At 37.2% G+C, this 23,139-nt stretch overlaps 1 protein-coding gene across 2 annotated transcripts in view; it reads right to left on the reverse strand.

Moving 5' to 3' along the window:
• Nucleotides 1-21,377, reverse strand: part of PDE4D (phosphodiesterase 4D) — a 1,110,708-nt gene extending 1,089,331 nt beyond the window's left edge. Inside the window, exon 1 of one of the 2 annotated variants that reach the window (XM_036845542.1) lies at nt 21,265-21,377. In XM_036845542.1, the coding sequence (XP_036701437.1) occupies nt 21,265-21,306 (42 nt within the window). In that variant the 5' untranslated portion in view covers nt 21,307-21,377. The remainder of the gene's footprint in view (nt 1-21,264) is intronic. The other variant, XM_036845544.1, reaches the window with a different exon arrangement.
• Between the last annotated feature and the right edge of the window lie 1,762 nt (nt 21,378-23,139).

Below are 23,139 nucleotides of genomic sequence, written 5' to 3' on the forward strand. Positions count from 1 at the left end.
TTCCTCGCCGATAGAATTTTAAAAGAAACTAAGAGTCTGGCCACGTTTAGAGTTTGGACTCTATAAAAGGAAGGTATAATTTACCACTTACTTTCAGAGAAAAACATTGAGTACAAATCACTTCACTTGAAAATGATGTTTTCCCACTCTTCAACTGCCCCACCTAATGGCAAGAGGCACAAATAGCAGCCATTTTCTTGATTCCATAGTTGAAACAGCCCAACAATAATTTTCCTTATCTGGGCAAACTTGCAGCAGTCTTACAATTGAAACATAGCTCCTTCTCCACTCCCCTTCACAGTCCTACACTCCACTCCAAGTCAATTACTAACAGATAGCCCAGGACAAAGAAATCACAAATAAGACCACTCACAACCCAACCCTAGCCAGCGAAAAGATATGGGTTAGAATTCATCACTACCACCTGTGAGTGAATTCAGGTACTGTTAAATCTATCTTCTTTTTAATTTATCTCTAATGACAATCTTCCTCACTAGAGATGAAGGGTGTAGTGAGGTTCACATGAGAGAACAGATGAAAGTGCTTAGCACATTCTTATTTTATTTATCGTTAGAGAGGACCACAGAAATCATCCACTATGCCCTGCCCCCAATTCACACAGGCGAACACTGAGGCACAATGAGGTCTAATGGTTATCCAGAAATCACATCCATCTTTAGTGACAGAATCCATGTCCTTGAGAAAGATCCAGCCTGCAGAACCCACCACCATTTTCTAATGAGTAAATCCTCCCAGTCTTCTACTATTAACAAGTGAAAAGCTGTATTATGTCCTTTAGAAGTTAGGGGGAAAAAGTGCAGGGGAGAATATTTTTAAGTTAAAACCTTAAGTTAAAACCAAAAAATAGAATATATACCCAACAAAATACAGCACAGTATTACAAAAGGGACTTCAACAGAATAGATTTACTCGGCATGTCCCACATATGGCAGATTAGCACTGTGTAAAACTGATAATGCTTTCCAGAACCCAAGGCTTGGTGTCAATAACTGCAATTAACTATGATCCTTTGAAAGGTTTTCCATTACTCCTCCACATCAACATAGAGTTGGCCTATTTGTCTCAGTAGCTGAGTTTGATCAGATTCTTTTATATCTCTAAGGACCTTTTTAAAATCCATTGTTGGGTCTTGCTTTGCTTTGAGCCATTTGTTTTGTTGTTATGCTATTTGAGTTGTTCTGGGGATTGTGTGTGTGTGTGTATTTTTTATTTAGTTCTTGGTAGTAATAGTTGAGCTGCAGAACACCTGTCCTGAATTTGCCTCCCCAAAATACAATACAGATTTATCATTCTAAGAAGCAATGTTCATCCAACTGTGGTCCTTGGACTACATCCAAATCTTCTGGAGAATTGTTTAACTGTGGAGGTTCCTGACCTTCCCAGACAGACTGACCAAAGTCTCATGGGGTAAACTTTAATAATATGCATTTTTCCCGATGATTCAAATGCACGTTACATTGTGAGAGACACTGCCAGGAGAATAAAAACAATGCCACCCAACCACAAAGGGCAAAGGAAGAAATTAATTTTCTGCTTCTCCCAGAAATCTCCACGCTTGGAACCCTTTCCACCTGGTACTACAGACTGAGTTGGTAGAACTCCTTAAATTAATGAGAGGCTTTCCTAGCAGGATTTTCAATGATTTTTTCTTAGTCCCTGTCCTGAGAACAAATTACACAGAAACACAAACAGATGGTTTTCAGTTATCTGTTTTTTAAACAATCTAAGTAAATTGAAAAGCACAATGTGTTGTTATCAAATAACAGCTGCACCAAAACCTACCAAACTGAAATTCAAGGTCATTTTGAAAGAAGGAAAAAGAGGTAGGAAGAAGGAAAAAGATGGGCTTAAGGATCTCTTTTTAATTCAAAGTCTGGGATAAACCCTGGGCTAGTTATATTGTTTCATCAACTGCTTTTTTTTCAGGTTTATAAAATGTTTAAGTGTGCTTACTTCTCCTTTCCATCATCATTCTCCCCATTCCTTCTATTTCTATCCCTCTTGTCTTGCCTATTTATTACTCTTGAGAAATTTCTTGAGCCTACTTCTACTTATTTTCTCACTGGGCAGGGTTAGAAATCATTCATTTCCTCTGAGAAACTTGGTATCTTGAGTGGCCTTTTCTGGAATTCTTTGCTCTTTCTAATAGGAAATCCATCTTTATATTTCCCCAAGTGCAGAAGCACATGTGGGTCTGATCCTATAGACAGAAAAAGCAGATGGACAAAGAACTGAGTGATCCCAAATTACACTATATCTATTCTCTTCTGATGATTATAATAATTGTTCTCCTCACTTCAGGGAAGCACTTCAGCTGTAGCAGGGTGCTGGGAAGGGATGACAAGGGATGGAAATGCAAAGTAACTGACCATATTGAGACTCTGAAAAGATACCTCCTCTACTGGGTGTTGTATGTCCTTAGTAAGCAAGACTATAAGCTTATTTCTTACAATTATTTTAAGGAGGAGCTATTTCTTATGTCCTCCCCAAGCCTTGAGATAAGCAGGAGAGGGGTAAGATTGGGGAAGAGAACATTGACACTGATCAGGAAAGAAGAAGAGAAGACGGGCCCCAGAGCACCTGCACTACCTTGGTAGATATCTGGGCATAACGCAGAGGAGGAGAAGGTATTGGCGAGGAAAGCCTTCTAGCAGCAGTCACCTGGTAGAGCCTCATCTATTGGCTGAGGAAGGTTTTCCTAGAAATGAATGTATCATTTAATTATATTAACCTCAAAATGCCTCAAAGCTGTCTTTAATACCCATTAGTTTCCAAATAACCACTTATTCTCCAGTGTCTCCTATTATTCTTCTCCTTTGTAGTACTTCATTTTTAAGAAAATTATCATTTAATAAAAATATTTCTTCCCAAACTCAACATGGAGATGAATCAAGCAATGAGTTAAGAGATATCAACAATAAATTTATTCCTAAATTACAAAAAATAATAATACTAAACATCAAGTAAAAAATAATACTAAATGTTCAAAAGAACAAAGTGTTCAAAAGAAATCCTTTATTTACAAGTAATAGGCAGATCACCAAGAGACACGGGTTAGCACTTAAACCTCATTTTAAAATGGAATTTTTCAGGAGGCTGAGTGTAACCTCCCTTATGTGGCAAAACCAAAAAATCTAATGAAATCTGAAAGTCATTTTTCTTTTCTCCTTCTATTCAAAAAACTTCCACTTCCATTAAACAGATAGATTATTCAGTATATGGTGCAAAAACAAGGGAATACCAGTTTAGAAAAAAATATATGGCTCAATGTCTATGTCACTCCTTACATGCATTGATAAATACCTTGATTATAGAGAGGACAAAATACTAAATGTTAAAAAATGAAAACACGTTCACAAAATGATTTAGTCAACAGGTAACTTATAGTCAAGGAAGATGTGATGAAAATGTTGGCTCACTTAGACTCTGCTGGGATTCTTAAGAAATTGTAGGAGGACATAAGCTATTTGACAGAACTCAGGGCCACAACCCAGTTGTTAATTAAAGGGGTCACTGGATGGTGCACAGGATTCATACCACAGAAGTTTGTGCTATTGGGGCCAAAGCCATGGGACCTAGATTTTCTAGATTTCAGGTTGCAAACCACCCTGCTTACCTCCAGGTTGACTGGCAGTGACTGAAGTAAGGTGTGTGCAGAATCACACACAAAAGACTAACCAAAAACTCAAAAGATCTAACCAAGATTTACCAGAGTTAAAAGTAAAAGCTTGTGAAGAAGAGTGTTAGCCTGGCTGGGGGTTTGGGGCAGAATTTCTGCTTGGCATGGTATCTACAGGAGGAAGAATTTGATAACTCACTTTTTCCAACTCTATCATTCCTGTCTTTTCTGATCTCTCACTAGAAATAATCCATTGGCTCTTTTCTAACCAAAGTTCCCCCTTAGGCTCCACTCTCTCTCACAAGACATTATGGGTCTCTTCATGCCACCTTCTTCTGGGAACCCCTCCTGAATAGGCAGTCCACTCCACCATTTGTATGTATATATGTATATTTATGTGTTAGTACTTATTCACTAATATGGCTGTACCTCATGCAACATGATGACTGAAAAGAAGAAAAAAGAAGAATGATACATTTTCTCAGTTCACTCCATTTAGCTTTTATTGTCGAACTTGCTATTACTACGGAATATGCCTTCTTTCCCTCTTCTGTACGATAACCAATCACAGTATGTGTAAGACAGCTCACCATGGAGGATTATTAATCTTTAAAAACTGTTTCAAACAGCTATCATTTCAGCATCTACTGCAATTGAAAGGAAATGAATTTGTTTGTCAAATTTAGGGGAAAAAAGAAAACTATAAGAATGTTAGAAAACATGGGTGAAATTATCCATAATCTTGGAGTAGAAAAGCCTTGTTAAGCAAAATACAAAAATGAGGAAGCTGCAAAGGAAAAGATCAATTACCTTTTAACAACATAAAAGGCACACATCCACTGCTTATTATTCAATTTCATCATAGGTTTATGCAATATTTAGAAAAAAAAATCTCAAATTAATTAGCTCAGTTTTTTTCAACTGAAACATTCAGTTACCATCCTAAATCCTTTTCCCTCACAAAGAACACAGGGATTCTCGGCTGGGGTTAGTTTCTGAGTCTATCTATGTGATAGAATTCATTGCTACTGTAGAATGGAGAAAGGGAAAAGCTGAGTAAAAAGCAAGACATGAAGAAATGGGCCAGTTTTCTAACTCCATTTTTTAAAAATTTATTCATTAAGCCACCAGTCAGTTAACAAAAATATATTGTTTTCATTAAGTCCCCATGAGATCAGACATACCCATGCTGAGAGAGAGACAAGTAAAACACATTCCAAATCCAAATAAGTTATTTTGTTATCATCCATCCCTTTGTTCCCCTTCATTACTGCAGAGACAGACTCTAAAGAAATTGAGAGACCACAGTAACAAGAATAAAATAACCTATTTCATTAACTTCCATTCCTCTGGATTTTAACACAATTTTATTTCACTAATTCTTTGTGGACATGCGAATTATTTTTAGTTTGCACTATCCTACCTGAAAGACTAAAACTCAATTTCACATTTGTTTCACAGAAAACAGGTCACAGTTTTCACTCTATCTTCAGGTTTTTTCTTTCTTTTCTGCTGCATTTTTACCTTATAAATTATACTGATCATGATTTTTCTCAGAGTCTAGTCTGGGTGACTTGGTAAAAATTTTTAAATTTCAGAAGAAAGAAAGTTTAAGTAGCAGTGAGGGGAAAGGAAATCTAGTATTTATTATGCAACTATTATATATGGTATGGTGCTGTGCTAGACATCTTAACATGCCTTATCTGTTTAGTTTTCATAACAAGTGTATGATGTAGTTATTCTAATCTATATTATTTTTGGATGAGACAACTAAGGCTCAACTATAGCTCAGTAACAGCTAGTAATTTAAGGATTAAGAGAACGGAACAAATCAAAAAAGAGGGAGGGAAAGTAAACACATGTCAGGGTTTGGATTTAAAAGTTTTCATTGCAAATGCCTTCCCAATTCCTGATAAAAGTGGTTTCTTATCTGCAAAAAAAAAAAAAAAGATAATAGCACAGCCTAATTTACAAGGTTATTATGAGTCTCAAATAAGGTACTGTTTGTAAAATCACTTTGTAAATTGAAAAGCATCATACGAATTTTTTGTATAGCAATTATCCCAATGAGGTCTCTGTACACACACAAAAGAGAGCACTTGATAAGAGAAAGAAAATGCTTCAGAAAAACTATGGAGAGAAACAGATGATGACATAGATGATATATAATGACATAGATGAAATAACAGATGAGAACTTCTTACTAAATTACAATGAACTGTTTATATAATTCTGAAGAATACATTCATCTGACTTTAATTTTTTTGTATTCAGTAATGGAAATAAATAAAACTTTCAGTAGTTTAATTTTAAAGAGGGGGATAAAACTAGGAAAGCTCAAGTGAAAACAGAAAGCCATGAAAGATAGAAAGCACAACAATCTAATCATGAGAATATTTTCAAGTTTGGGGATCAAAATATGCACCTGGCAACATATTTCAGGGTCATGATTACTGAAATAAACTATTTTATAGATGCTGCAAAATTGTGTTGCCTTCAGAAACTAAACTATAGTGGAATTTGGAACAAAGGAGAGTCCATCTATCAAAGATGGACTCGACACATTGGCATTCGTGGTGTGCATCAGCTGGATGGAAAGATTAAGCAAGAGTAATGTACACAGGATGGACCTAGAGGTTATCATACTAAGCAAAGTAAGTCAGAAAGAGAAAGACAAATACATGCGATATCACTTATATGTGGAATCTAAAAGATGACACAAATGATGAAACAGAAACAGACTCATAGATGTAGAGAACAGACTTGTGGTTGCCAAGGGGGAGGATAGGATTGGGAGTTTGGGACTAGCAGATGCAAACTAGTATATATAGGATGGATAAACAACAAGATTCTACTGTACAGCACAGGGAACTATATTCAATACCCTGTGTTAAACCATCACGGAAAAGAATATGAAGAAGTGTATATGTGTGTGTGTGTGTGTGTGTGTGTATATATATATATATATATATATGTAAAACTGAATCACTTTGCTGTACACCAGAAGTTTACACAACATTGTAAATCAACTATACTTCAATAAAATTAAAAAAAAAATAATGTACACAAACCAAACTTGTTTGCTCCTTTGCAAATACAAGGAGAGAGCAATTGTTTTTAGAGCAGGAAACAAAACCAAAAAACCCTATATGTCTAAGAAGATTCAGTTGATTCCTGACATTATCTTGTGCAGGATATGTAAAGAGAAATATCTTTTGCAGAGACGGGACATTGATGAAGACTATACTGATCTGAGGTAGAAGAAAGTGTTAAGTCATGCAAGGAGTGATTTGAATAAAAGCTCTTGCTATTCCAAAGCTCACATGTGCTTTATACAGCTCTTTTCCAGGAAGGATGAAAACCTGTCTAGCCACTTAGACGAATCCACTCAAATCTGAAAGACTGCGCTCTAATTAGAATGAAGCATTTGGAAAAACATGTTCAAAAGGTCATATGGCCCACATGGCCAATTATCTAAGAGAAACCGCCATTTGCATAGGTGCCATCTTACAATCTATTTACAGTTATAAGAAAGAAACTGAATAACTTAATACTTTCCCTCCCTATACCCAGACAACAAGTCTAAAATCTACTTTTGATCAAGATGTATGCATATAATAACTTTAATATTTTAAAATAACTTGACTATTCAGTTTTATTATTAAAACCTACATAAAAATTTTGGCATTTTCCTCATATTCTATGCTATTATTTCAAATATTTATATTGTAGGTATTTTAAGCGTAAGTCCTAGCTCATTTCTGTACCTCGGTTTGTCCATCAAACAGGGATAAAAATGGTACTCACAGAATAGTTTTGAGGATTAACTAAAATGAGTAAACATATATAACGTGTTGGTATTTGGTAGCGCTCAATAAAATTTCGTTACAAAATATTGTATTACAAAAGTATTTTATAAGGTAATTTGAAATAGCATAGCCTATGCCAAGAACTCCAGTAGCAGTATACACACAGGTGTGTGTGTGTGTGAGTGTGTGTGCATACATGCACACAGATAGATACACAAAGTATTTGCCCCCAAGTATTCAGACTTCGGTGGACAAACAATGAACAAAGTGCTCTTGCCAGATAACCATGTGACATTCAGAGCCCTTCCCACCATTTCTGGGCAATACCCAAGGGAGAGGAACTTGCGTGTACCGAGGTGGTATTTGTCACAACTCCCTCTGAACAGTTGTCCCAGTTAATGTACCATCACTGCTTCCTCCCTGCTCTTTTCTTCCCTTGTCTCAAGTGTGAATATAGCCTTCTTCCTCCTCACACCCTGGGGCAAAATTGTTACAATGATGTTGTAATTACAGGCTTAAAGAAAGGTTTGAGAAAAAAAATAAATAAAACAAGCAAAATCTTTAAAACCCGTCAACTCAGTACTCCTAAAGGGGCTTTAACCAGGCCATCTCTGCTATGGGAACCATTTGTAAGTCCCCATCTGCTGCCATGTGCCTCCTTCCCTGAAAGGGCTTTCTCCCACCTTTTCACTTCCCAGAGTCCTCCAGAACTCTGCCTTTCCCCAAACTGTATCTCCCTTGAACAGCCAGGGGCACGTTAAGAAATTCTAGCACTTTATTATGCAAAAGGGTTTACCTTTCTTAGGATGTAACCTCTCTTTCCAACACCTGGGGGCCTCCATTCACAATTAAAACGTCTCCCTAAACAAAAATCTCCTCCATTTTCTGTCACACTACAGAATGCAAAAACATCCGGAGTTTACCATATAACATTGTTGTCCAACTGTAGGTATATCTATAAACAGCAGAATCTAATTGGTATGTTGCAATTTATTTTTAGCAGACACATGGTGTAAAAGTGCATTAGCATATCACTGATGCCTGCAGTCACACAGTTACATATGTGAGGCTCAGTGGTATAGTGACCAGAGGAAGGAATTTGGAATCAAAAGGTCTGGAAGTACATCTAGGCTTCTCCATTACTAGCTGTGTGGGCATACTAACTCACTTAATCTGACTAAGGCTCATTTTGAATCTCTGTAAAATGAGGATAAAAATAACTACGTATCCTACCTACAAGTTTTTGTGAGGAAAAGAACAAGAAAATGTTGGGATGGTATATGAAACAACTGCATTTTACAATTATAAGTTATTATTATTATTAGTCATGTTAGCACACATATTAGATCTTAATTCCACTTGATATCTAGTATAAAAATCTAACATTCATCCGATCTGTTTATATACAAAATCATATATGCACGATCAGCCTTTACTATAATTATTCTTTAAAAAAAATGAATTATGAATGATGGCTGTAATAGAAATTACACTCACACACATACACTCATAAAGTCAGCTTCTACTTTGTTGCAGATTTAGCCTTTTTGAGCTAGTTTAAATTCTAATCAAAAGCAATTGTGAAAAGATATAGATTCAAAACAAGACAGTACACTGCTAATAGGAAAAAGTAAGATCTGCAACAGAAATGGATAAAGTAACAAATGTTACTAGCTTCCATATACAACACATACATAATTTTACTGGTCCTCTCTACTTAGGTATATACTTTAATGACACCCAGCATGGTAAGGAAAAATAAAGTGATTCCCAAGTCATTGGCAGAGTAGGAAGTACAGTTGGAATGAGGAAGACTCAGATAACTGCAGTAACATTTGTTGCTTGTTTAGATGTTGGGAGGGATAATGAGCAAGGAGTTGAGGAAGGTTCCCAGGGCTCTGGCTTAGGCCATTGGCTTGATGCCTGGGGCAGCAAATGCAGTAGAGAATAGAGAAGCAGAAGCATGTTTAGAGAGAAGAAAGAATAGTGCATGAATCTAGTTTGGGAAATGTGTGGAGATAATGAATGTCCAACCTGCAACTGAATAAAATTCTGAAACTAAAACTAGAAATCTGAAATGGACATGGAGATTTAGACACAAACAGAAAACAGATAAAGACTGGAAAGGAGGTAAGATTATCTTAGAATATCTTGTGGGCCAAAGACAGGATCTTGGGGAACAGCATTGTTTAAGGGGCATACAGACCTGAAAGGAAATATTTAAATAAATATCAGGAAGAGAAGAGGAATTGTCCAAAGAAGTACACATGGGTAGAAGTGTCAAATGCAAATTGAAGATCTAATTCATTTACCAAGGCCAAAAGGAGAGATAGAAAAGAGATGAGCAAAACTGCAGTTGAGTATGTAGGAGGGAGGGGGTAATTGACTAAGTCCTCTGAGGAGCTGGAGGTGTTGGTCCTGAACAGGAGGAATATTTTCATCCTCTCAGACTTGCAGAAGGAAAGCAAATATCATGAGAGCATATGTGCATGTTATTTGGGGGACACAAAAAAGGATAGGAAACTGGAATAGTTCACTCCAATAAAGTATTTTTACTGCATATTTTAAATATATTCTTACTGGGTATAGAATTCTAGGTTAACAGTTTTGTCTCAGTACTTTAAAGATGCCACTCCTGCGTCTTCTTGCCTGCATAGTTTCTGAGGATAAGTGTACTGTAATTCTCATCCTTGTTCCTCTGTATGTAATTTGTCTTCTTTCTCTACATTCAAGATGTTCTCTTTGTGTCTTGATTTCAGCCATTTGAATACGATATGCTTCTGTGAGTGTGAGTGTGTGTTTGTGTGTGTGTGTGTGTACTTTGGTATGTATCTTGCTTGGTGTACTCTGAGCTTTAGAGTCTGATTTGGTGTGTGTCATTAATTTTGAAAAATTTTCAGTCATTATTTCTTCAAACATTCCTTCTATCTCAATTTCTCTTTCTTTTCCTTCTGTGATTTCAATTATGCATATGCTATACCACTTTTATTATATTATAGCTCTTGGATGATCTGCTATGTTCTCTTTTTTTCTACATTTTCTTTCCTTTTTGTATTCCAGTTTGAGTAATTTCTACTGACTTATCTTCAATTTCAGTTTGAGTAATTTCTACTGACTTATCTTCAATTTCACTGATTCTGTCCTTGGCTGTGTCAAGGCTACTAATAGGCCCAAAGACACTCTTCATTTTTGTTACTGTGTTTTTTATTTCTAGCATTTCATTTGATTCTTTCTTATAGTTTCCGTCTCTCTGCTGAAATTATCTATTTGATCTTACATGTTGTCAATCTTCTCCATTAGAGACTTTAACATACTAATCATATTTAAATTCCTAGTCTGATAATTTTAACATTTGTGCCATATCTGGGATGCTTCTGTATATTATTTTGTCCTTTTGAAGTATTTTCTCTTGTCTTTCTATTTGCCTAATAATTTTTTTACTGAAAATTGGATATCTTGTGTTGGACAGTGGATACTGAGGTGAATAAATTTTTATGCTTAAAGATGAGCACAGTTTTCCTTCTGCTAGGCCTTTTGCATGGGAATTTGAATTAATCTAGTCAGGAACGGGACTAGATTGGAGGGGTTTTGTTCTTATGATTAACCTCAGTGCACCACAGGCATCAAATTTCTCTAACAACACCACGTGCATAGGTTATGGCAGCAGTCCCCAACCTTTCTGGCACTAGGAACCAGTTTCGTGGAGGACAATTTTTCTGCAGATGTGGGCGGGGGTGATGATTCAGGCAGTAATGCAAGCGATGGTTCAGGCAGTAATGCGAGTGATGGGGAGCGGCAGAAGAAGCTTCGCTCGCTCACCCACCATTCACCTCCTGCTGTGCAGCCCGGTTCCCAACAGGCTGTGGACCAACCTGGGGGTTGGGGAACCCTGGATTATGGAATGGCTGTCCAGTGGTTGTTTTCTTAATATCTGCTCCATCCTTAGTTTTGGGTCTCTCCTTTGTGCTGGGCCCCCAGAGAATCTGTCTCTGGAAGCTCTTGCAGCCTATTCCACTGTTATTTTCACCCAATGCTTGTTAGGATGTTGATGGGAGATCAGGGAAGAAGAGTGTTCCTCGATGTTCTGATTAAGCCTCAGTCTTAGGTAGGCACTGTGCTCCCGGGGCTTAGGGATGTGGTCATCACAAGTGCCTCTGCTCCTCCTCCAACTGTAGTGCTGGTCCTAGCACATATTCTTACCTCCCACCCTGAAGATAGAGCTTTATTTTCCTGTTCCCTTCTTCACCAATGCATTTCCCCCAGTACCCTAAGTCAGAAGTTCTTACTGCTCTTCCCTTTGCAGAGTAACTCTTTAATTCCGCTGGGGAGATGGGTCTGGTTTCAATAGTGGCTGCTGTTCTCCCCAGTCTTCCCTGTGAGCACCTGGTGAGGTCTGTAGAGGAAAAGTCTGCTACAGGATTCCCCCCCAACCCTGCGTATGCAACGACCAGTGTGTCCATACTCTCACGCTAGCCCACACTCAACCTCTAGCAATTCATTAAAAATTTTCTCTGACTCTCCTTACTGCTTTACATAGCATCTGATGTAAACAAAGGACGGCATTCTTTCTCTTCTTCTTGACAAGTGTCTGCCTATCTCTTTCCAGATTTGGGGTTGCTTGGTTGTCCTACAACCTCAATTCTCTGATGGATTTTTTTAAAGTCATGAATATGTAGTGTGTCTAGATTTTTACTTGATGGCAGGGTGGGACTGCCACTCTTTTGCAACATTCTACATCTCTGAGCTTAAACTAGAAGTTGGATAGTTCACCCCAGAACCCCTCAATGTTCTGAAGTTAAGAAGTTATTCTTCTGGGAGTAATAGAAGTAATAGGGTTTAGTGACTGGATTCATTGATAATTCAGTCCCTTCGAATATTTTTAGTGGAATGGGGATGCTCTCTGCTGAGAACTGACCTTGCTTATGCAAACAATATATCTAAAAGAACATAGAGACTTGATCAGAACTCTGAAAGATATTGTTATAAGACCATCTTATAATCTCCTCAGAAAAGACTGTGCCAACATTAGGAAACTCTATCAGAAAGTTTTTCACTTATATCCATTCTAAGCCACTTTTGTCAACATCTAACTGCATTTGGGGGGGGGGTGTTTTCGGTTTTCCCTTCTCACCTTAAAAGTTTTTCAGCACTGTTTTGGGAAGTCAGAACACACAAATGCTTTCTAAATAGATAACAACACTACCCACTGGAGGAGATGCTCCTCTCTGACTACTTTGCCAATTATTTCATTTATATTGGGTGAGGAAATATATCTTCTGAATTTCTGCATGAGCAATTCAACAACAACAGAAAAAGAATCTTTTATGTCTTTCTATGTGTACATTCTGGGGATTTCTCATGGTTTCCTCAACGCCCTTGTTTATCTTCGAATATCCCTTCAGAGACTATTGCTTCTGAGCAATATCTAGATATCGCTTGGTATGATTCGTCTTATATTGAAATGCAACCCTGCTGGTAAATTAATGCTATGTAATGGCCTCTTCTAGAAAAACATAAGTTGGGCATTTAATATTTTAAAGTACAAAGCAGAAATGAAGACCTGTAAAACTTGTAGCTTGTTGTATTAAATGAGTTTGTGGAAAAGATGATTTTTGTTGTAGCACTGTGGTATTATTGTTTGAGTAGTTGTAATACATTTGGTTTTTAATGCTCAGTGAGCCAGATTCTCTGAAGAGCTTAAATCTCAATCTGGAAGTGAATTGGTGGACTGTTAATTCTCTGAACTTCTGGGGTATCATTTGGTGTGCAGCTCCATGGGGTATGACTGCTGTAGTACAGTCTAATAGTTGGTGAGGGCTTAATAAATTTTGTTGACTGAATTAAATTCAGGAGCCTGAGGGTCTATAAACATGGCCAAATCACTAGCACAGAAGCATTACTGCCAACGCTGAAGTCCAGGCTTCCATATAGTAAGGAGTTTGCGGGGAGGACAGATATGACCATAAGAGAGTTATAAGCTAAATGTCTTATTCCCACTGCTTGTGCTAATACTGGACCTGTATCCCAAATTCCATGTGTGTGGTGTGTGACCAATCTAGGCAACAGAAGGAACTAGGAAGCAAGGTCAGGGGCTCTAACTACATAACCATTAACCATTCTTGGCCGTGGCATAAAGGCTTTTAGTATCCACAACTTAGGGGAACGTGTGAACTGTCAAGAATGACTTTTTCTAACAATAAAAGTGAAGGTTTTTTTGTTAATCTGTTTATCAATGGACCAATTCTATTTTTTAAAAATGCCTAAGACTTAAATCACTTGGTACAGAAGCATGTGTTACAATTGAGTACCAAACAACGTTATCTGGGGGTGTTTTTACTTGGTTGGTTTGGCTTTTTGTTTATTTTTATTTTGCAATGTGCTTTCAATACTGTTTTCTCAATTTACCCTTGAAACAATCATAGTAGATATGGAGAGCATTTGATAATAATCTAATGATTTATGGTTTTCTCATCCTCCTTCCCCTACCAGGACATAGATACAAAGTGGCAAAACCTGGACTGCACCTCAGGACCTTAAGGACCATCCCTGGGCTGACTTTGAAAGCACTGACCTTGGGAAACTGTGTAAACACATTGATAAGTTTAACTGACATCATTTTTAACCTTCAAAATACTTGCTTATAGGTGGCCATTTTAATAATAAAAAATGACACCTAAGTCTAACTTAAGAAAAAGAGAACTGGCTTTAATTAAAACTAAGTGGCCTTTATAAGTAAACATTTTTTTCTGTAGCAATATACTATTAATAGAAAACTTCACCAAATTATTATGCTTTTCTTCATAATTTCACTTTGTTACAGAGCAATACTATCTGTACGAGTCATTCCTTAATATTTATCAGCAACTCAACAAAACTTCTCTCCATTTTTATGTATCTTTGATGTTTACATTGTGAAGTACAATATAGGCAATTATTTCTTGGATATAATCATTCAGAATTCAACTCCAACTCGAAAGTGTCCAAAAATGAAATAGCAAACACATCACAATATCAGGAAAAAAAAAAAGTGGAGGTGTTTTTCAAAGGCAACAATGTAATGATTGACTATGGCCACTAAAATTGTCATGTGATTGATTTCAGAGCAAATGGTGGCTGATCAGCCCCGACTCTTTCAGACCTTTCCTCCATACTCACATTCATTTATACTCGGCTATTCTTGCGTTATTGTTGATTATCTGAGAAAAATTCTTTTTAACCACTTGAAAATAATCTATGTTTCTGAAACAATGAACGTAATTGACAATCATGGCACATTATTCACATTTTAAAATATCCTGCCAAAGAGGATACCCAGGATGCAAAGAACAAGTACACATAGGTGTGTAAGAGGGATGCGACTTCAGCATCCCTGGGAAGAATTAAAGATTAAAGTGGGACAGGCTTGGGCAGTCAGGGTGGGGTGGGGGGATGAAATAATAAATAGAATATTATAGAAGTTATAAATTTAGTTGTCAAATATGCTCTATAAGAGTAGAGACCATATGTATCTTACTCCCAATTGGATACCCAGAGCCTAGCAAGCACAGTTCCTAACACACAGTAGCCATTCAATAAATATTTTTTGGATTTTGTAAAGAAAGAGCACAAGCATGAAGGCAGGAGTAATGACCAAAGGAATAAAACCTCTGAAACTACAAGTTCTCATTTCAGTTTATTGCTAACAAAGACACAAGCAAGAATATTATTTTAGTTTTGCTTTGTACTTTGCACGTTTCAAAGCGTCTTTACCAATAGTATCTCCTCCAACCTTCTTTGGACTTAAAGAGAGACCAGCAGTGAAAAATCCAGTTTCTATATACTTAACTTCATCAGGATTCTAAGCTGCTACAATTCTGTCAGTCTCATACCTTAGGTGGTGATGGATATAGCAGAGAAAGGAGGCCAGTCTGGAAAGGGATCCATTATTTTTACTTGAACCATAAAGCCCCCAGAATAATCAGTCTTACAGAGTAATTGTGAGGAACAATCAAATGCAGATACCTCTGAAGTGCCCTAACAAAATGTATCAGCTTTTCTAAATTTCTTTTCAGTCTCCCCTCTCCAAGTAGGCACCAATGCAATGAAATGGCATAAATTTCTCAGCTTGGGCCATTAAAAGGGCAGTTGCTTCTCAAAACTCAGCAATGTAAAAGTACAACTGGAAAACATTATTTTTTAAGAAAAAGATAAATTTGGTTTACAAATTTTGGACATCTAAAGTCTTTTGTGAAAAGAGGAGATTCTAGGAAGCCTGCTGGGCATACTTCACCAGGTGGGCTCCTGGCTCCTGGTCTCAAAACTGGAAGCCCATTTAGGTGGGCTTTAAATTCAGAATGCTAAATACTTGCCAGATACTCTGTGCCCTCCAAACAGCCCAGGATTTGCTTCCAGTTTTGAATAAATACTAAACAACAATTCTACCAAAAAAGAACAGGGAACATCAATTAACAGACATCTAGTGAATGACAATTTTATCCAAGTGTAGAGCATCCGAAAGAATCCTAAGTCAAATAGAGGGCAATTTTGTCAAGAAACCAACAAATCCTATTGAGCAGAGGATATCGTAAATCTCTCCAAACTGGTAGGAAGAAAATGATACAAGGTACTAAGAAACTGAGAATTTAATGTAAAATACTACAAGATACATTAGAATTCAATACATAAGAGAGTTGATTAATGAAGAAAAATGAAAATTTATCCAGTTCATTCTCTAGATGGGAAGGTCTATAAAAATTCATGAGTTGAGAGAATACCAACAGAGATATTATAAGGAAAAGTACTTAAACATTTTTTTAAAATAACTCCTGATTTAAAAATACACTATCAGTATAGACAATTTTATGTGTCTCTCCCCTTGTCTGTACCTTTACTTCTCATTCATGGTTAGCATAAAAGCAGTGGCATTGATAGAGAGAACTGGGTTGGCTCAGAGATAATCAGGTCTGAAACTTACAAACCTCTGAAAAGTTAGCTCAACTGGTAAACCCACTGACAGGAAAAAGTACTTTGGAGACTTATGTTACTGGATTGCATGTTAAGAACAAACAGTATAAAATAAGCAAAATAGGAATAGTAAAGGGAGGAAAAATATTTTAAGTAAAATTAAAATTAGCCCCTAAGGTCTATGAAGAGCTGATTGGAACCTCAAAAATCATCACTGAGTTCCCCTAACATAAAATCTAGAAAATAGGAAATGAAGAGAAACACGTTAACTGGATAATTTTCAGTGTTATCCAGTTGGGAGAATATGTGGACTCCAGAATATCAGCCACCAACCTTTGGGCATAAATATCACAGTCACTTATTAATATCATCCCTTAAAATTATCAAACTCACTGTTATGGACTGAATACTTGTGTCCTCCAAAATTCGTATGTTGAAATCCTAACCCCCAATGTAATTATATTGGAGATGGGGCCTTTGGGAGGCAATCAGGGTTAGATGAGGTCATGAGGTGAGGTCCTTATGATGGGATTAGTGCCCTTATAAGAAGAGACACCAGAGAGCTTGCTCTCTCTCATCTACCACATGAGGACACAGTGAGAAGGCCAGGAAGAGAGCTCTCACCAGGAACCAAATCAGCCAGCACCTTGATCTTGGACTTCAGTCTCCAGAGCTGTGAGAAAATAAAATTCTCTTATTTAAGCCACCTAGTCTGCAGTATTTTGTTATGGCAGCCTGAGCTGATAATATACTCTTTTTGCCCCAATGCTTTGATTTTATATTTACCTGGGAACTGATTTTCAATTCAGTTTTATGAATGGTACAACATGACCTAGAATCAAAGAAACTCATAACTGATAGAAAACAGAACTCTCACCTAGTTTAACCACCCATCTTATGCCTGAATCTTTAACATGATATAGATATTGACTAAATGGTCTTGGAAGCTAGACTTGAACCCCTTTAGTGAGCAGAACTTGCTTCATTTCCAGGCATTTCCATTTGATCCATTTCTGGGCCAGATACTATCACTCTGCTCTGTAGCTACAAAAAAGCATCTGCAAACCTCAAAATAGAGAGAATTTATCAAGCAACTTATTATGTGATAGGTGTTTTCACCTTCATTATGATATTTTTTCTATCTTACAGATAAAGACACTAAGGTTCAAAAAAATTAAGTAATTTACTAACAGTCAGATCTTTAAACACCAGTGGATCTGGGGATTGATTCCACATCTCTGAACTCAACAACTATTCTGTTTTGACTGCACCAGTGATCTCTAAACTATACTGATTTTGAAAACAGATGACAGTAAAAAGTAAATATAAATAGAATTCCTAATATTTTCTTTTTAAAGCCCACGTTGGAGATTGCTGTACTTTATCACATCAGCTCCCTTATACCGGGTAGACAATAAAAAGCTAGATCAGTGAAAGTATATCCATATTGAAAAATGCCAGAACCTAATGTTGGGAGATCATGATTATTATTCTGAATACAAAGACTAGTAAATCTATTATTTTAAAAATTATTTTCAACAGAAGTACAAGCTGCAAGAGTTAAATTTTTAACCTTGGAAGAGTCATACTATGTTAATATTTCAGTGGAGAAATGCCAAGGAAAGCTTGAGTCACAGATGTGAGGATGGGGTCACTGTAAATGGCTCTTTTCCCTTTGGAACCAATGGATTGAAAAGAGTCAATAGAGTTAACTCAGGTCACTAAAGGGCTGGGGTAGAGTCTTGACCACTGTAGCAAATTAAAGTGTTTAATTAAAAACAGAGTTGTTGCTACAAGTGCTTTCATAAAATTTTCTAACAGCCTCAGAAAGGATATTCTATGCTAACTATTCTGTCTCTGTTCTAAATTGCTATGCTATGCAGGTAGCAGGGGAAAAAAATTCTAGATGTTTACAACTAAATGCTGCTCTAGATTAAATTAAATGGCTTCATAAAAACATATTTGAGGCAGAAGAAGGCAAGTTTTAAATAGAGAAATCAGTTGATCCGTTATGATTCAGAATAGTAAATAAAAATAAAGCATACCTTGTACATGGGATTTTCCAGCTATGAAACTTATAGGAGAGTAATAACTCACCAAACTTCATTTTACCAATCATTATTTTGAGATAAAATGGTTTGACACTAAAATTTTAAATTTTGTAATTGTTGTGCAAATGTCACTTGTTCAGTCCCATTGAAGCAAAAGTCAGAACAGCAAGAATTGCCCCCAGATTACATAGATGGCAAAGACACTTCCTGAGGTTAACACAGAGAGAAATGTTTGAGCTCTGCCCTTTTGGACAGAGAACCAACACCCGGAAAAAAATATAGTCTTAAGCACCCCAAGAGGTATAAAACGCACAGCTGTCATGTTAGAACTTTAATTATACCTGCAAAAATAAAATGCCAGTCCAATAAGAGGTGGCTTGAAAACTTTAAAAAGAGGTAAGGCCTTCATACCACAGAACTTACGGGAGAACCTTAAGTAGGCGGTAGCCAATGGGGCCATGCATCACTTTGGTACTGTCCATATGCCCAGTTCCTCCCTTTTGTACCCACTGCAACTACAAATTATCCTCCAAAACCAGCAAAATGTTGCTTTAAGTAAAAAGTGGTTTGTTTACATTCTTATAGTTAAAATTTTTCATGGATCCCGTCCAAATAAAGGAAGAATTCAGAGCATTTGTCATTAAAAGGGACACTGCACCAGGTCTTGAATGAGAGGAGAAAAATATGAACACTGCTTTAAATGCTCAAGAACAGATAAGGTGACTGTCTAAAGACGGTCTTTTGTTCCCTCCTCTTTCGTGTTCCTTAAGTTTTCACAATGACAGAAGCAAGATACATGGAGACACACAGGGAGGAGCAGAGCCCATTTTAACACCTAGAACATTCTCTTTGGATTTTCAAATGTCATAATGCCAAAGAAAAACATTCTCAGATTCTAAATCAAATTAATTCTTTAAACCTTTCTCATCAAAAACGGGAAACATCTACTTCTAAGTGTACAAATTTTGGACTCTGTTATGGCAAAGACTTAAGGGGCGGGGGTGACACTCTTAAACCAGTGCAAAATAAAATTTAAAAACTCTAAAGTGACAACTTCTCACGAGGCAAAAATTCTGGCTCTTTTCTCGGATAAACAGTAATCTCCTGCTTAGAGTCATTTAATTAAGTGGAAGCACTTTCTTTACGCCAGTGGATTTTCAAGAAGCTAAGAAGCAGTGAAATGAGAGCCCTACTGTTTACATTTGGACAAGTGTATGTAACTCAGATTCTCTTAATCTGGGAAGCATGAGCCTTTCCACCAAGATGAAAATTTTTGCATTAAGCAAATATAAATAGGAAATCTCCTGGCATCATGAAGTACTTGGAGGTCCTTAAAGTCACAGCTCAGTTAATCATTTGCCTTTAGAATATTTTCCTCCAAGAACAGGGAAATGTTTAATAATATATTTTTAATTATTCAAAATATTCTCCCTTTCACCTTTATACATATTTTTCACATCACATATTTCTGAAATTTAATAAAAGAAGGAAGTATTATATGCATGGTTTGCTTTCAAATTTAACTTATAATAAGAAAAGCTCAGTAACAGAAAGATGTGTTTGCAGTTTGGTAATTTGTATGCAGGTCACCTCCCATTACAAAGAGCAGCTCTATGATAATAGAAGGAATTCCAGGCTCCATGCCATGGCCCTTGATTTTACACAATAATCCATACAACTAAACACCAACAAGTAAAACAAATGAATTTGGACATTCCCTCAGAATTTGTTGAATTTCCTTGGTTGGTTATTAAACAGAGTCAGTACTCAGTCCAAGAACTGGCACACTTCTGGGTACATCCTCATTTTTTTAAAAACCCTACTGGGCACTATACTTCCCTCTCCATTACTCCTGCATTGCTCACCCTTAAAAGCTGGGTGGTAATTAATTCTATAGAAAGAATTAAAAATGGCCTTGGGCCATCACCATAGAATCACTGGTTGTAACACAAAGTGTTCCCGTACTAGAGAAATGTGTTTGCATTTGTGGTTTTTCTCATGCCTTCAAATGAATGTTTCTACGTCATAACTACATCTGTTTGGATGCCTTTTTTCCCCTTGGGTGAATGAACAAAGGGACATGTTCTTAGAGCTTGCCTGATGGAAATTAACAGTCTACTTTCATCCCTGCCTTGTGTAGCTTTCTTTGAGTTGCTCTATTTGCTTATGCTCTCTTTCATAAGATAATAGAAATCTAGAAATTACCACCACTTTGGCACCTTAAGAACACTGAGTGGAAATAAGAATCTCCATCAGGGCCTTGAGGACTTTCACTAAAAAAAAAAACAAAACAAAAAAAAAACAATTTAAAGGAGGAGATTAGAGGATTAAAGACACATGCCATGGTAGAAAGCTCATGGAAGTGATGACCCACTGATTAAGTATTCACATCATTCATCATGTACATGAACTTGCAGAATGTGATTGATTGAAGTACCTAGTAATGTAAGTTCAATTTATCCTTTTGAACTTGCCCAGAAAGTTTGATATTCAAGACATAAATTTCCTCAGTTTCAAATTTTTATATTTTCTGCATGCATCCAAAAATCAGGGTTTCCAATATCATACCAGTAGGCACATACTAATGAATGGTAAGGCATATAAACTGGCTGAAAGAGAATTCCCATCAAATGTCAACCAGGCCACAGAGACAAACAAGTCTTCATTTGTTAATAAGCTGCATACAGTCAGAGAACTGAAAGTTAACCAAGGGTTTCTCACAAGTCTCATCATGAAAGCACAGTATTAAAATCCAAAAGAAAACAGTAAAAAGTTGTGGGTACACAGTTTTAGAAAATAAATGAAAACAAAAAGTACTTACACTTTTGCTCCGAGAAAGCAAATCACAGGTATTTCTTTTCATGGTGGTGCTTTAAGTAATTCAAACAGGCAATAGTTGTTTTCAACGTCACTGCTCTCACTGCAACAATTATCCACTCAAAAGCCAATTGGCATTCTGAAGAGAAAGGCAAGGAAATGTTTAATCAAGTATATGATTAACACATGCACTTTGAAATGCTGTCTTAGAGTAGGACAGTAATTCTTCAATTATTCATCAAAACAGGTTAAAATGGTGCTGTGTTTAAAGCAGTAAAAGTATACACGAGCAACATTTCCAAAACAGTTTTTGTTAAATGTAAGTTAGAGATTTCAGGCACCATCTGTTTCTCATTAAACATTCAAATGTACATTTCTAGTGGCTGAAAAAGAAAAAAAAAAGGTATGGTAGCCACAACCTAAAGTTACACGTATGAAATGAAAATGCATACTGACTTGTGTATGTGCTGATCTGGCTGGTACAGCAACGGACCCCTCAATTTTCCACTAAGGCAGGGGTCCCCAACCCCCGGGCCATGGTACCATTCCACAGCCTGTTAGGAACCGGGCCGCACAGCAAGAGGTGAGCGGCGGGCCAGCGAGCGAAGCTTCATTCCCCATGGCTTGCATTACCGCCTGAACCATTCCCCCACCCCCTTCCATGGAAAAATTGTCTTCCACGAAACCCGTCCCTGGTGCCAAAAACGTTGGGAACCACCGCATTAAGGGATCGCTAAGTTAGCTTTGTTCACTGCTGGAATCTTACCTACATCTGCAAGCCCTCTGACCACTGCATAATGGTCTCTTGTTTCATTAGCAATAATCTACAGTACATGGAAGACATTCCAGTGGCTCTTCAGTAAACTTAGTGTAAACGTACCCCTTCGGTTCAAAGGGGTTGCAAGGAATGGTTGAGAGAAACTGTTTACCTGGTCAAGCAGCAACCATTAAAGAATTATTCTACAGCAGTTGCCACATGAATATGATAGCCTCGTTGCCTGACCTTCACTTCCACCAGACATTAAGAAGAAAATTCTGTTTTGAGCTTCAAAGAAAGAGCAAATAGAATAGTTAGATGTGTTGTGTTCATTTCTGATATTCAGCTATATCTGGACATGATTTGCATACTTATAGGGCGTATTTGCATGTGGGTTGAAGTGCCTTCTGCGAAAGAAGCTACTCTGAGGGAAAGAGGATGAGGTAGACAGGCCTGAAAAAACCACAAGACCTCTGACATTGTACCTATAGACTGGTCCTAACAGCATGTAGTTCTGTCACTTAGATTTGTTCTAAGCTTCTCAGAAGACTTGTGTCTGAGGTTGAAGGAAAAGAGTAACAGTGAGCAAGGTCTGAAAAAGTTTGTTTTGCTCAAATGATTGAAAAATATCAAAATGCAAAGTAGTGTGAGTTACACACTGAAAAACATAAACAAAATAAAGTAACTATACAGACTTTTAAAAAACATACAAAACTAAAGGAGAGAGGACTCCAGGGGAACACAGCGTTTGTGTGGGCCCCTGGGGGAGGCCAGCCTAAAGCAGCACGAGAACCCAGTGGTCCCCACGTGAGTGGACAGGGACCTTCACCCAGCAACCCACAGTAGTGCCCTCTCAAGGCTCAAAGATTTGTCTGAACACATGTGAGTCACCCCTCAAGATTTATGAAGATAAAAGGGAGATGCCTTTAAGGAGGCCAGAGATCCCACAACAGCAAAGTGGAGCTGGAGCCAGAGAAATAGAATTTATTGTTGCTAAGAATATCCCTAGATATGACTTGGGGACCCAAATGGCAGCGAGGAGGAAAGCCTGTTTCCGGGGTTGATGAAAACACTTGTCTGAGGTTAGAGAAAAATACACCATCAAATGTGAGTTGTTAGAAT

This window comes from Balaenoptera musculus, chromosome 3 (assembly GCF_009873245.2).
Source record: "Balaenoptera musculus isolate JJ_BM4_2016_0621 chromosome 3, mBalMus1.pri.v3, whole genome shotgun sequence".
In the NCBI taxonomy this organism is placed as follows: Eukaryota; Metazoa; Chordata; class Mammalia; order Artiodactyla; family Balaenopteridae; genus Balaenoptera; species Balaenoptera musculus.